Raw genomic sequence first — 12,973 nt, forward strand, 5'->3', positions numbered from 1 at the left:
TATTCATGTATGTGCCTTGACCAGGCATTGAACCTGAACTACATGTCATTTTGTAGGATTTTTCCCCCAGATGTTTATATTAAGTTGCCTAATGAGCATTTTGCATCCATTATTAAATATGTAATGAAACTAATGTGTTAGAATTTTCTGAGCTCTTTTTATGACTCTAGAGCCATTCTTTTTGTTTTATAGTGATAGGGCTTTATGTTCCCTGAATTAGCTGAATTGTAGACAACTCTTTAAAGTTCTAAGAATTGAATAATCTTTTGGTCTTGAATGAAAATTTATAAAAGAATTACTGTAATGCGATTTAATGGTAATAAAGTCATTGACTCATTGAGACTATCAGAAACTGTTTTTATCACTGGGATTGTCATTTTGATTGTATTCATTTAAAAGTATGACAGTATCATGTACTATGTTATCCATCATTCATGGAGTTACAAAAGGCATCTAACTAATTTTCTTTTCAAAAATATTTTATTTATTTATTTTAAGAGAGAAGGGGAGGGGGGGAGGGAGGGAGAGAGGGAGAGACGGAGAGACATTAATGTGAGAGGGAAACATCAATTGGTTGGCCCTGGTGTGTGCCTCTACCAGGGACTGAACCTGCAACCCAGGAATGTGCCCTGACTGGGAATCAAATGAGCGACCTTTCACTTCGTGGGATGACGCCCAACTAATTGCGCCACATGGGTCTGAGCTAGTTAATTTTGCAAGAATTTAAGTGTGCAAAAATGCTTTGTGGCCCATAATGCTTGTGGTATGCATGCACATGCAGTCATATTCACACCTGTTCTTTAATAGCTATGTTGATGGGTATGGCAGTACTTGAGATGATAATGTCATTTCTGTCGTAATATAATGTATTTTATTTTGTTATCCATCCTTTGACCAATTTTTTTTTTTGTGAAGGTGTCTAGACCTGTACACTTAAGATTCCCCTCACCATTTATTGTAGATGAGTATCTTAGTTAATATTTTAACTGACAGTCACAAATACATGAGGTTATTGCTTTAAGATCACAAGGGAGCATTATTGCAGTTGCATTTAAGTTAGTGTTTTTCTTTTTCTTTTTAAAAAGATTTTATTTATTTTATTTTTTTCGAAAGAGGAAAGAGAGGGAGAGAAACGTCAGTGTACTGGAGATAAATCCATCGGTTGCCTCCTGCATGTCCCCAGCTGGGGACCTGGCCAGCAATCCAGGGATGTGCCCTGACTGGGAATCTAACCAATGACCTTCCGGTTCACAGTCTGGTAGTACTCAGTCCACTGAGCTGCACAATCCAGAGCTAAGTTAGTGTTTTTAAAAAGTGGTTGTTATTTTCTGTGATAGTAGGACATTGCAATGTGGTGTTTCTGGTGTGATTAGATCTTTTATCTAAACCAGGATTTCATGCCCTGGCTGGTTAGCTAAGTTGGTTAGAGCATTGTATGAATACACTTAAGGTTGTGGGTTTGATCCCCAGTCATGGCAGATACAAAAACCAACCAATGAAAGCATAAATGGATAGAACAGCAAATCGATGTTCATTCTGTGTCTCTCTCTATCTCTTTCTCTCTCTCTCATCAATAAATAAGAAAAATAATTTAAAAAACCCAGGATTTTACAACCTTGGCACTGTTGATATTTTGGGCTAGATAATTTTTTATTACAGGGCCTGTCCTGTGAATTGGAGGCTCTTTAGCAGGATCCCTAGCCTCTACTCACTAGATGCCGCTAGTAACCCTTTCCCCTAAGTTATGACAACCATTCCGTTGATTGTCAATGTTGTCAGCCACTGGTTTTAGACTATAAAGGTTTGTTGAACTACTTATACATTATGTTTTAGTAGAAAGCACAGTTCCCAGTTTTTTGACCAATTCCAGAAAATACTGCTAGTCAGGGGAAACTTCTTTGAATTATACATATATTTTTCCCAGGATATGATTTAAGTAGGAAGTAGACTCAAAAGGAAATAAATTTAAGCAGGTGTATAATTTATGAGAGAGAGAGAGAGAGAGTGTGAGTGTGTGTGTGTGTGTGTGTGTTGGAAAGGCTTCTCTGCCTTATTTGAAGACTTTAGAAGCAGCCTGACTGAGGTGGGGGGTGGGGGGGGTTGGGAGGGTGGGGTGTGCGTGCGTGCGTGCATGCTTGCGTGCGTGCGTGCGTGTGTGTGTGTGTGTGTGTGTGTGTGTGTGTGTTGGAAAGGCTTCTCTGCCTTATTTGAAGACTTTAGAAGCAGCCTGAAAGGTGGAAATAGTTTTGTGCACAGGCAAAAGGAGAGCAACATAGACTATGTACTGTAAGTAAAAACACTATTGCCTCTAATCTTACCACCCCATTAATCAAGTGTTCTGATAGTCTAGCATCTTTTTTTCGGGATTGTGTACTTAACTCAGCTTATTCAACTAGTATTTATTGAATATCTGCTGTGTGCTAGGCTAGGAATGCAGCTGTGAACAAAATCAGATAAAAATGTCTGCCATCATTGAGCTAAAATTCTAAAAGGCATAAGGAGAGATGGAGGGAAAATAGATGGTAAACCAAATAAATACATGGATATGTTAGGTGATAAGTGATACAAAGCTAGAGAGGATGTTATGTAGAATTGGTGAGTGTTGCTATAGTTGTATTGATAATTTTAATTTCTTGCATATTTTTTTTTAGTTGATATATGTGATTTTTCTAAATAATCCTTTTCTGCTAAATGCTTAGGTTAAAATTTTCCACCAATTATAATAAGGTATTGGTGTGGTAGAAAACATTAATCCGGGAACTCTTCCATTCACCTATAAAATCGAAGTACCTGGTGTGTTTGCACGGAGACAGTGGTATTATTATAAAATATAGAAGAATTGTTATTGGTTATATTTTAAATTTTAAGTAAAACTCATGTGATTAATAAGGTTTTCCTGATAAACTTCTTAGATGTGTTTTATTTTGCACAGATGGCCAATATCATGATCATAACCTATAATTAAGAATTTTTAACCAAAAATTATTATAAAATTAATTTTAAAGACCTGAAGAAAAATATTTTTAAAAATTAGATTTACTTTCACTCTTGAAGCAATAAATTACTTCATTTTGAGAGTACCTCTGAGAAACTACCTCTTAAATGGAGCCCAAGTGAACCCTCACTAGTCAATGGTACAGGGCTATTTTCTGTTAATGAAAACTCATTGATATGATAAACAGAGGACCTAACTTCTGTTTAACGAGCCAACACCAGCTTAGAGGCAAAAAACAAATGAGAAGTGGGATTTCTTTTTATTTAATTCTGTTGATATTGCTCAAATTAATTGTTCATTTCAGATGTCAAGGGAGAAGAAAGTCTCACCCTTTTCCTTGTTTTCTCATCCATTCAGGTGGAAAAGTATCACTGATATTATTAGCAGGTTAAATTGCTTCTCTTCTTTGCTCACTAGTACTTCTTGTGAACTGGTATTGGTCAGTGTATTTTGACTTGTTGTAGTTGACACCAATTTGGAAATACAGGTACAGTCATGCAGGAGACAATGTGATGAGAATTAAAAAAAATAAATTAGAGAATTAGGGCCAATGAGTAATAGATGAGGAAAACATCCTCCAGCAATTGAGGGGTTCACAGTTCCTTCTCTCCTCCTCTTCTCTTCCACTTAATAAGTGACATGCAAAGCCCTAGGGTGTTTGGCCTCTAGTAGAGGAAGTGAAGAGGTTTTGAATTGTTAAAATAAAAAGGTGATGTGGGTGGAGTAATGTGAACCTGGCAAAATATCTGAGCTTTGCTTTTACTTCATTAAAAAAAAACCCTGTCATTATGTTTTATAGATTATAATAACGAAGATGAATTTGGAAGAAAGTTGAGGTTCCTCTTGCAACAGCTTCCACCTGTTAATTATAGTTTGTTAAAGTTTCTGTGTAGATTTTTAGCCAATGTAGCATCACATCATGAAGAAATTTGGTCTGCAAACTCATTGGCTGCTGTCTTTGGTCCAGATGTCTTCCAGTAAGTTTCTTCATAAATTTTTGTTTAAATAAATAAAAACTGGAGTTGTGAAATTCAGTTATTATGCTGTCTCCCAAGGATCAGGGTTGCTTGATGAACCACTGTTTTTTATAATAGATCTGGATTATCCTTCTAGCATTTTTTGAACAGGGTACAAATTTGGTGGATTTACATATGGGAAAACTGAGGCACAGAATGATGACATAACTCGCTCATATACATAAAGTGACTCATTGGTTGTCTTCTAATTTTACCTGTGATTGATTTAAGAACTTTCCATTCAATTTAACTTTTATTCTTAGCATTTACACAGATGTGGAAGATCTGAAAGAGCAGGAAATAGTGAGCAGGATAATGGCTGGACTTCTGGAAAATTACTATGAGTTTTTTGAAAATGAAGAGGAAGATTTTTCATCTAATGATTTGAGTTCAATTACTGAACAGGTGAGAATATTTTAAATATTCTACTCAGGGGAGGAGAATTTTTTGAAAAAGAAGAGGTTTGGCACAAACTTTGGTGGAATTTTTAAGTACTAAGTTGGAAGAACAACTTTTGGTTATTATATGGGATCATCTACATCCATGTAGTATATGAATGTGATATTTTTCTGAACAACTTCTTGTCCTCAATTTGGGTAATATGAGAAAGGCATTGAAACCAGAATATATAGTAGAGATTTTGTGGGTTTCTTTGTGTTTTTTCTTCAGTTAACCTAAGCATTGCTTATTTTGTAAGAATAGTGGGTTTTGGGTATTTTTTTTGGTCTTTACAAAGAAACTGCTAGCATAGAGGAATATAGACAAAGGGTGAGAAGTAGACGGCAGAGGGAAAGATTCAATACAGACTTCATGCAGACTCTTAAATAAGTGAAGCTTTTTTTTTTTTTAAAAGTAGCAACTCAGTATAGCAGTACAATTACTGTCATTAATGAGAAGCATCAGGAGAGTAAGTTTAGGTTGCAGTTAATTTTTTAACTCTTACGACTCTTGAACATTAAAACCCACTTTTCAGGCTATGTTATATTTTGTTACTGCTATGCCTTGGTTGAGATTGTACAAGTACCTTAGTTACTTTCTCCTTTATGAAATGAGAATATTGATACTGGGTAATTGTAATTTATTATAAAGCCACATTAATCCAAAGTTAGATTTAGAATTTGTTATTTAATTCTATGTGGAATTTTTCCCTTTGCATTTCAGTGAAATGATTTGTCACGGAAACTTGTATTATGAAGTTATACTTCGGATGTGGTTTGGAGCTGCTACTTTTTTTTTAAGCAAATAATAATTCACCTGGTTAAAAAAAAAAGTAAAATGTATAGTAAAGTATTTTGCTCTTACCCATACCCATTCCTTCCCTCTATTTTTTTAAAAAATTGTTTTTCCAGAGTTTGTTTATGCAAATATAAATATTCTACAGTTTGATAACAGAAAAGTAGCATACCATACACACTGTTCTACATCTTGTTTTTATCAGTTAACAGTATACCTTGGAGATCTTTTCTTATGGAATATAGAGAACATATTCTTTTGTTTTTACATTTCTGTAGTTCCCTATTGTATGCATACAGCATAACTTATTTGATTTATAGTGCTAATGCCCACATGGAAAGGTGATACAGTACTTCCCAGTTTTCTCGGCATAGTGCTGGTTTATATCTGCTTTCTGAGGTAGTTATTATAGCCTCCCTTTTCAGTCTCAGGTGTATTCATGTTTAGATGATAAATTATATGGTCACATTTTTAATGGATATTTGGGTTGCTTTATTCTCAGAATTATAAAGCAGCATCTCTTGAAAGGCAGTTTATCATACAGATTTTCATTAATTAATATAGGTCTTGGCTTGATTTATGTGAATTAAGAGGTTTATTTTCTGGGTACCCCAGCATTTGTTTAAAAGAGTTTCTATACTTTTGTGAACTTAGGGATACGTTCTTCTAATATTTGGGGTTCATACTTTCCTTAGTTTTTCATGTTTTCTTCATGTAAGCATTTTTATATTTGATGATCTCTCTCTTCCTGCCTCCCTCCCTCCCTTTCTCCTTTCTCTTTTCCCAAGTATCAGGAATTTTAATAAAACAGAAAAATGTCACATTGCAGCTTGTAATATGTAAATTGAAGATGAAATTAGAATGCATACATACATATTTGTGAAGTAAATCAAGTGGGTAGAATTTATAGTCTGAATCGGTGATCCATGGAATTTTTGGTATATTTTGAAGGTTTCCAACTATCATATACAGTTCTTGACTTAAGAACTTGGTTAAAATAAAGAACTGAGACATCTTTTCAAAATTGATTTTGCTTAAAAGAAATTGACAAGAAGAAGACAAGAAGATAGATATCTTAAACCTTTAATGTCTTTTGACGTCCATAAGAAATCCGGTTTTGACTCTGGCTGGTGTGGTTCAGTGGATTGAGCTCCGGCCTGTGAACCAAAGAGTTGAGGTTCGATTCCCAGTTAGGACACATGCCTGGGTTTTGGACCAGGTCCCCAGTGGGGGGTGCACGAGAGGCAACCATACATTGATGTTTCTCTCCTTCTCTCCCTCCCTTCTTTGCTCTCTAAAAATAAATAACATCTTTAAATTGTTTTAGGTCAGTAATTTACTTTTTAAATAAAATTAATGGCTGCTCAAAATGAAATAATATACTACATTTGTTTGTCTTATTCATTTTCTACATTTCTAAGATTTGCCAATTTGATCTAATGTTTATCTTGACTCCTGTAAAGTCGTCAGGGTATGCCTTTATTATTTTTATATTACGGTATATTTCTGTGATATTTCTGTTTTTCAGTGTCCTTATATACATACTGAAATATATTTGTATTTCGCATGTATTGCATTAGCATTTTTGTATTTTTTTCAGCACTAGAAAAATTGACTTAAAATATGTTGTGCCTTATATTAAAGTAGAATGGTGGTTAATTAATACCAGGAGAGAATATTGAATTCTGTAGATTTGCCTGTGGTTAGAAAAGAGAATGTTAACATATTGAACAAATTATGGTCAATAAACGGGGTAGTGATGTGAGTCTTGAGAGATAATGCTGTGTATTTAGTTATCTTGGCTTCTATTGCTAATTACCAGAATCTATTTTCTTTTATTATATTTCTGACTAAAATGTGGCTTGCAAGTACTAGAAGAACTGATTTTTGAAAGTTTGTTTTCTTTAAAGCAGATTTGATAACTTCAGTTTGACTTGTGAGGCATTGGTAAGGTGCTGAGTGAAAGTAAAATCTCCCGAAACTCAGCACAATTTAGTTGTATTTTTAAGTTAGCTTAACTTAAATGCTGCTAATTTCTTATCCACATATTTAAAGATGTGGGCAGACCTGACCCACCATGGCAGTACATCTATGTTTCTCCTAGTTTTGGTATTTGAAAGAAGCAAGTTTGTCTAGTGCTCACTTCTTTTGAAGTTTCATCCTACTAATGCAACTATTTGGCTGTTAGAACCTTTTTAAGGTATCAATAGTTGATATTTTTAGTAATATTCAGTAGTAGGAAAGAGGACTGGAAATGACGAGTAAGGGAGTGTTTGAGAAATGACACAGGATCAGTGGACCGAGAAAGGGAGAGAAACATTGACCTGCAACCCAGGCATGTGCCCTGACTGGGAATTGAACCCGTGACCTTTTGGTTTGCAGGCCAGCGCTCAATCCACAGAGTTGAGCCACACCAGCCAGGGCTATTTGGGATTCTTAAATGAATTCGAATCCAGTAGAATGGTTTGAACATGTAGGTGATAATCATGTTTCTTTATACATTTGAGAAGGCAGGTAGCAGCGTTCTCCACAAGCTGGAGTCTGGAGAGCAGGCATTTCACGAGGCTCTAGAGAGGGGAATTACAGCATTCAGAGAAAGAACAGATGTAAGTATGGATGAGAGTTTTCCTTAGGTGGAGTTGAGTTAGCTGCATATATATAGGCAGGTTCAGAATAACTTTTACTACTTAATGTTTACCCACAGAATAGACTGTGGATAAGCAGAAGGTCAATTTGACAAGAAGAGGATAAGTGTGGTGAGAGAAAGAGACAACATTTTTATTTTTAAGATTTTATTTACTTATTTTTAGAGAGAGGATGGGAGAGAGGGAGAGAAACATTGATGTGTGAGAGATACATCTACCAGTTGCCTCACACACACCCCAACCGGGGACCTGGCCTGCAACCCAGGCATATGCCCTGACTGGGAATTGAACCAGCAACTCTTTGGTTCGCGCTGGCGCTTAGTCCACTGAGCCACACCAGCCAGGGCGAGAGCATTTAAATTAACATCTAAGTTTTTAATGTTTACTCTTACCCAAACTAATTTAATCGATTCTGACTGCAGGAAGTTACATTGGGAGGCCTGGAAGTTAGGGAGGAGAAGAAAAACCCATGAGTCTTTGTTCATGTTGTATTTAAGTGTATGATTATTAGTAAAAATACACCAGAATGCCAATTAATTTACATAAAGCTTATTGAATACAGTGTATTTAATATAATTGAGTGTAAGGCTTCTGTAGTTCTAAGAGCTGTTGACAGTAGAAAAACTGATTTTAAAATGTATGATGTAATATGTTAAAATAGCAGTACCTCTGTACCAAAAATTTGTAGACTGGATAAATACTCATGTATTCACAGTTTATATAGCGTTCTTTGAAATTTGTCAAAAATTCTCTATTGTGTGTCCAAACCTTCATTGACCAACCATGGAAATTCCCATTTTGTACTAGCAAAAATGGTATTTTCTTGCCAATTTTTTTTATTTGGGTTACCAGGTAGATATTAAATACGTTCTGGATTTTCACTAATCTATTAAGTTCATAGATGGAAAAAAGAGGGTAATTTTTCATTTGTTCCAGTTTAAATACTTACCTATTACTTGAAATTTTCACCCTTGGATATAAATCTACTCAGTTAATAACCACTTAGGCCAGTGATTTTCAGTTTTTTTCATCACTATTATACGTGGTAAGTGATAGGTGAGGGATGGCATTTACAAGCACAACAAGTTTAGAAGACTCTGCTTCATATACTTTCTGTATAAAATAAATGGTTCACAAATAGAGGTCATTAACTCTTGTTAATAATGAATTTTTAGTGACCTTGGTTCACCAGTGGTTGAGAGCTCCTGCTTTAGGTAGTTTGGATGACAGATACTCTTCTTCATTTCTTAAAAAAAAGTGATGATACTTGTAGAAACTAGGGTCTATGCTATACAAAGATAAGATAATTACAGTTACAATGATAAGTATTTATCACTTACTATGTATAGACACTGCTGAAGAGTTAACATACATTTAGTCCTTCTAACTAGACCAAAAGGTAGGTAGACAACATCTCCATTTTATACATAGGCCATAAAAGTTAAGTAAGTTGCCAGGAACAGGTAAGAGCACATAGGGATGTGAACATAGATCCCCTACAAGCCTGGCTTTTAACTACATAATGTCTTATACTTGAAAGCAGGCAGTCTGTCCTTAATGATTAGGATAGGAATGTGGTAAAATATCATAGTGTAGTACCATTTCTTTTGGTTGAAGTTTTACTTCTGAGAGTATTTTAGCAACGTATTTGCCTGCCCATCATGGAAACACCAGTTATCTGTGGTGGTAAATTTCTTCTAGGTATTTATAGTGCATTTGGCTAAAATGGATGAAAGTATACTTTCACTACTCAATGTTTTTAACTGTATTAGTTTTTAAAATTTTCATCTATTGAATTTTTCCATTACCATTTAACCCCCTTGTATCCCCGTGCCGCCCCAAACACCGCACTGTTGTCCATGTCCATGAGTCCTTTATCCTCGTTCCCTCCACCCCTCAACTAGTATTAACTTATAAAACATGTCAAGACCACGTATGGCTAGTTTTTTCCCTTTGGTATATCTTAAAATATTTCTCACTTGGAAGTGTTCTTTTGATTTTCCTTCTGTAATATTCTAGTGTGTTTTTATTAGTATGATTATTTATTTGGGTAGTTGATAATGGAATATATCTTACAGCCTCTGACAGAAAGAGAATTATAACCTTGAGTTGGGTTTAATGGTTATGTGTGTTCCCTTTGTTGTAGGATCCATCTCTTCATGAAGAATTTCAATCTGAATCATTGAGAAATTAACTGAAGTTTTCTAAAACATAGTTAACACTTAAGGCAAAATTTCTGTGCTGCCCCCTGCCCTTACTCTGTATTGAAATCACTTGTTTAATGTGCCTGGAAATTGGAGAGATCAATGAGAAGTTTTTGTAACTATTAGATTTACAAAACTGATTGGGTAGGAAATGAAGCTTTCTTAACGTTAGCTAACTACAATATACAAGGCTTTTCAAAAATTTTATATTCACACATTTATAGTGATATACTAATGTAATCATTACTTCCTACTTTAAATAGTCATGTATATCTGGTTTGCAGTTGTATTCTGCTATGGAAAAGATTGTATTCCATAACAGAAATTGGTCCTAGAAAATGAAGTAAAATATGAGTTGTGTTTAAAATTTTCTCAGAGTAGTATATCTTTAATAATGTTAATTAACAGTTATATTAAATTTTAATTCTGAGTTTTCTTTTATATAGGTTAATGAACTTTCTGAGGAAGAAGAGGAAGATGAAAAGCTGGAGCATATAGAAGAACTTCCAGAAGAGGGAGCAGAAAAATCAAATGACATGCCAGAGGTGGTACAATTAAGGATGACTGAAAACATCCTGGAACAAAATAGTGTTACAGCGTCAACAAGGTAGTATTTCAGTTAAAAGATATTTAGCTTTTCAGCATTTCATTCTAGATGTAGATTCACTTAAGCACTAAATAAAACAAGTTGTAACAGTATGTGTAAGATTGGTTTATGTATAAGAAGGAGCAAAAAGAAAAATTTAGAGAAACAGTGTTGCTAAGAAAATTTGTTACAGCTTATATAACCTTTCTTTAAAAATATGACCTCTCATATATATTTCTTAAAGTTTGTCTTAGTATTATCTGCATGTTAGTAGAGTTGGGTAACACTTCAGAACCTTTGGAAGTAGAGTTGCTAGAGAAATTTTTTAGTGGCATTGTTTTACATATTTAAAAATCTCTAATGTCTGGCTTAGTGACAGCCGATTTTCACATTTTTTTCTGCATTTACTTTGTTGCCTTGTTTTGGTTATTGTTAAAATATTTGAAGAAAACTTGGCATCACTCTCAGTATGTAGTTGGAAAAAAAGAAAACTTTTCTAGCCTTTTTGGATAATTGTGGATATTCTTTTTCATTAAAAATCCATAGTTTACTGATTATGCTATTACAGTTGTCCCATTTTTTTCGTCCCCTTTATTCTCCTCCCCACTGGTCTGCTCCCCATCCCCCCTACCCTTAATTCATGTCTGTGGGACGTTCATGGAAGTTCTTTGGCTTCTCCATTTCCTATACTATTCTTAACTTCCCCTTGTCTATTTTGTACCTGCCAATTATGCTTTTTTACTTCCTGTACCTTTCCCCCGTTCTCTCCCTTCCCCCTCCCCTCTGATCTCCATTTCTGTGATTCTGTTCCTGTTCTAGCTGTTTGCTTAGTTTGTTTTTGCTTTTGTTTCCTTCAGGCTCAGTTATTGATAGTTGTGAGTTTGTTGCCATTTTACTGTTCGTAGTTTTTGATGTTCTTTTTCTTAGATCAGTCCCTTTAACATTTCATATAATAAGGGCTCGGTGGTGATGAACTCCTTTAACTCGATCTCATCTGGGAAGCACTGTATCTGCCCTTCCATTCTAAATGATAGCTTTGCTGGCTAGAGTAATCTTGGATGTAGGTCCTTGTCTTTCATGACTTTGGATACTTCTTTCCAGCTCCTTCTCGCCTGCAAGGTTTCTTTGGGGAAATCAGCTGATAGTCCTAGGGGACTCCTTTGTAGGTAACTGTCTCCTTTTCTCTGGCTGCATTTAAGATTGTCTCCTTATCTTTAACCTTGGGTAAGGTAAGCATGATACGCCTTGGTGTGTGCTTCCTTGGGTCCAACTTGTTTGGGACTCTCTGAGCCTCCTGGATCTCCTGGAAGTCTATTTCCTGGGCCAGGTTGGGGAAGTTCTCCTTCATTATGTTTTCAAATAAGTGTTCAATTTCTTGCTCTTCCTCTTCTCCTTCTGGCACCCCTATGATTTGGATGTTGGGACGTTTAAAGTTGTCTCAGAGGTTCCTAAGCCTCTCCTCATTTTTTTGAATTCTTGTTTCTTCATCGGTTCTGGTTGGGTGTTTCTGTCTTCCTTCTGCTTCCAGTCGTTGATTTGAGTCCCGGTTTCCTTCTCTTTACTGTTGTTTCCCTGCATATTTCTCTTTATTTCACCTTGGAGGATTGCCTTTGCTCTTTCCTTCATTTTGCAACCAACCATACTCAACCAATTCCGTGAGCATCCAGATTACCAGTGCTTTGAACTGTGCATCTGATATCTGATGGGTTGGCTCTCTGTTCATCGCTTAGTTCTATTTCTGGAGCTTTGCTGTGTTCCTTCATTTGGGCCATATTTCTTTGTCTCAGTGCCTGTTACGTTGGAAGGGGCGGAGCCCTAGGTATTCGCCAGGGCAGGGCAACCCGGGCCTGCTGTGTTGTGATGTTGTGTGGGGGAGGGGTCCAAGAGCAACAGTGCCACTTGCTTGGCTCCTGGTTGGCCTTCAGTCACTTTCCCCACTACCCACAAGCAAATTGGGCCCTTCTAGTGCTGATTCCCAGGTAGGTGGGTTTGTGTTCATCCCAGGACCCTGTGGGTCTCTCCAACGGACTCTCCTGTGAGGCTGGGAGTTTCTCCCGCCACTGCATGCCCCGCAGTTGTTTACAGCCAGAGGTTTTGAGGCTTTCTTTTCCTGCAACACTGGAACCGTGTATTGCGCCAACTGACTCACTCCCCAGCTGTTCCTCGTGGTTTATCTGGATGCAAATCTGGGACCACCTGGTCTGCCAGCCACCGCCCTTCCGCATGTCCTCTCCACCCTGGCTGCCCGTCTCCTCCTCCTCTTCTACCAGGGTGGATGAATGTTTCATCTTTAG

The 12,973-nt window shown here is 36.3% G+C and overlaps 1 protein-coding gene across 6 annotated transcripts in view; it reads left to right on the top strand.

Moving 5' to 3' along the window:
• FAM13B (family with sequence similarity 13 member B) overlaps positions 1-12,973 on the top strand; it is a 76,241-nt gene that overhangs the window by 20,092 nt on the left and 43,176 nt on the right. For all 6 annotated transcript variants that reach the window (XM_054568398.1, XM_054568401.1, XM_054568400.1 and 3 more), the window contains 3 exons: positions 3,795-3,972; positions 4,275-4,416; positions 10,540-10,700. In XM_054568398.1, the coding sequence (XP_054424373.1) occupies positions 3,795-3,972; positions 4,275-4,416; positions 10,540-10,700 (481 nt within the window). The remainder of the gene's footprint in view (positions 1-3,794; positions 3,973-4,274; positions 4,417-10,539; positions 10,701-12,973) is intronic.

The sequence above is a fragment of the Pteronotus mesoamericanus genome, unplaced genomic scaffold (genome assembly GCF_021234165.1).
Source record: "Pteronotus mesoamericanus isolate MK-2021 breed Mesoamerican mustached bat unplaced genomic scaffold, CSHL_Meso_final contig_2, whole genome shotgun sequence".
Taxonomy (NCBI): domain Eukaryota; kingdom Metazoa; phylum Chordata; class Mammalia; order Chiroptera; family Mormoopidae; genus Pteronotus; species Pteronotus mesoamericanus.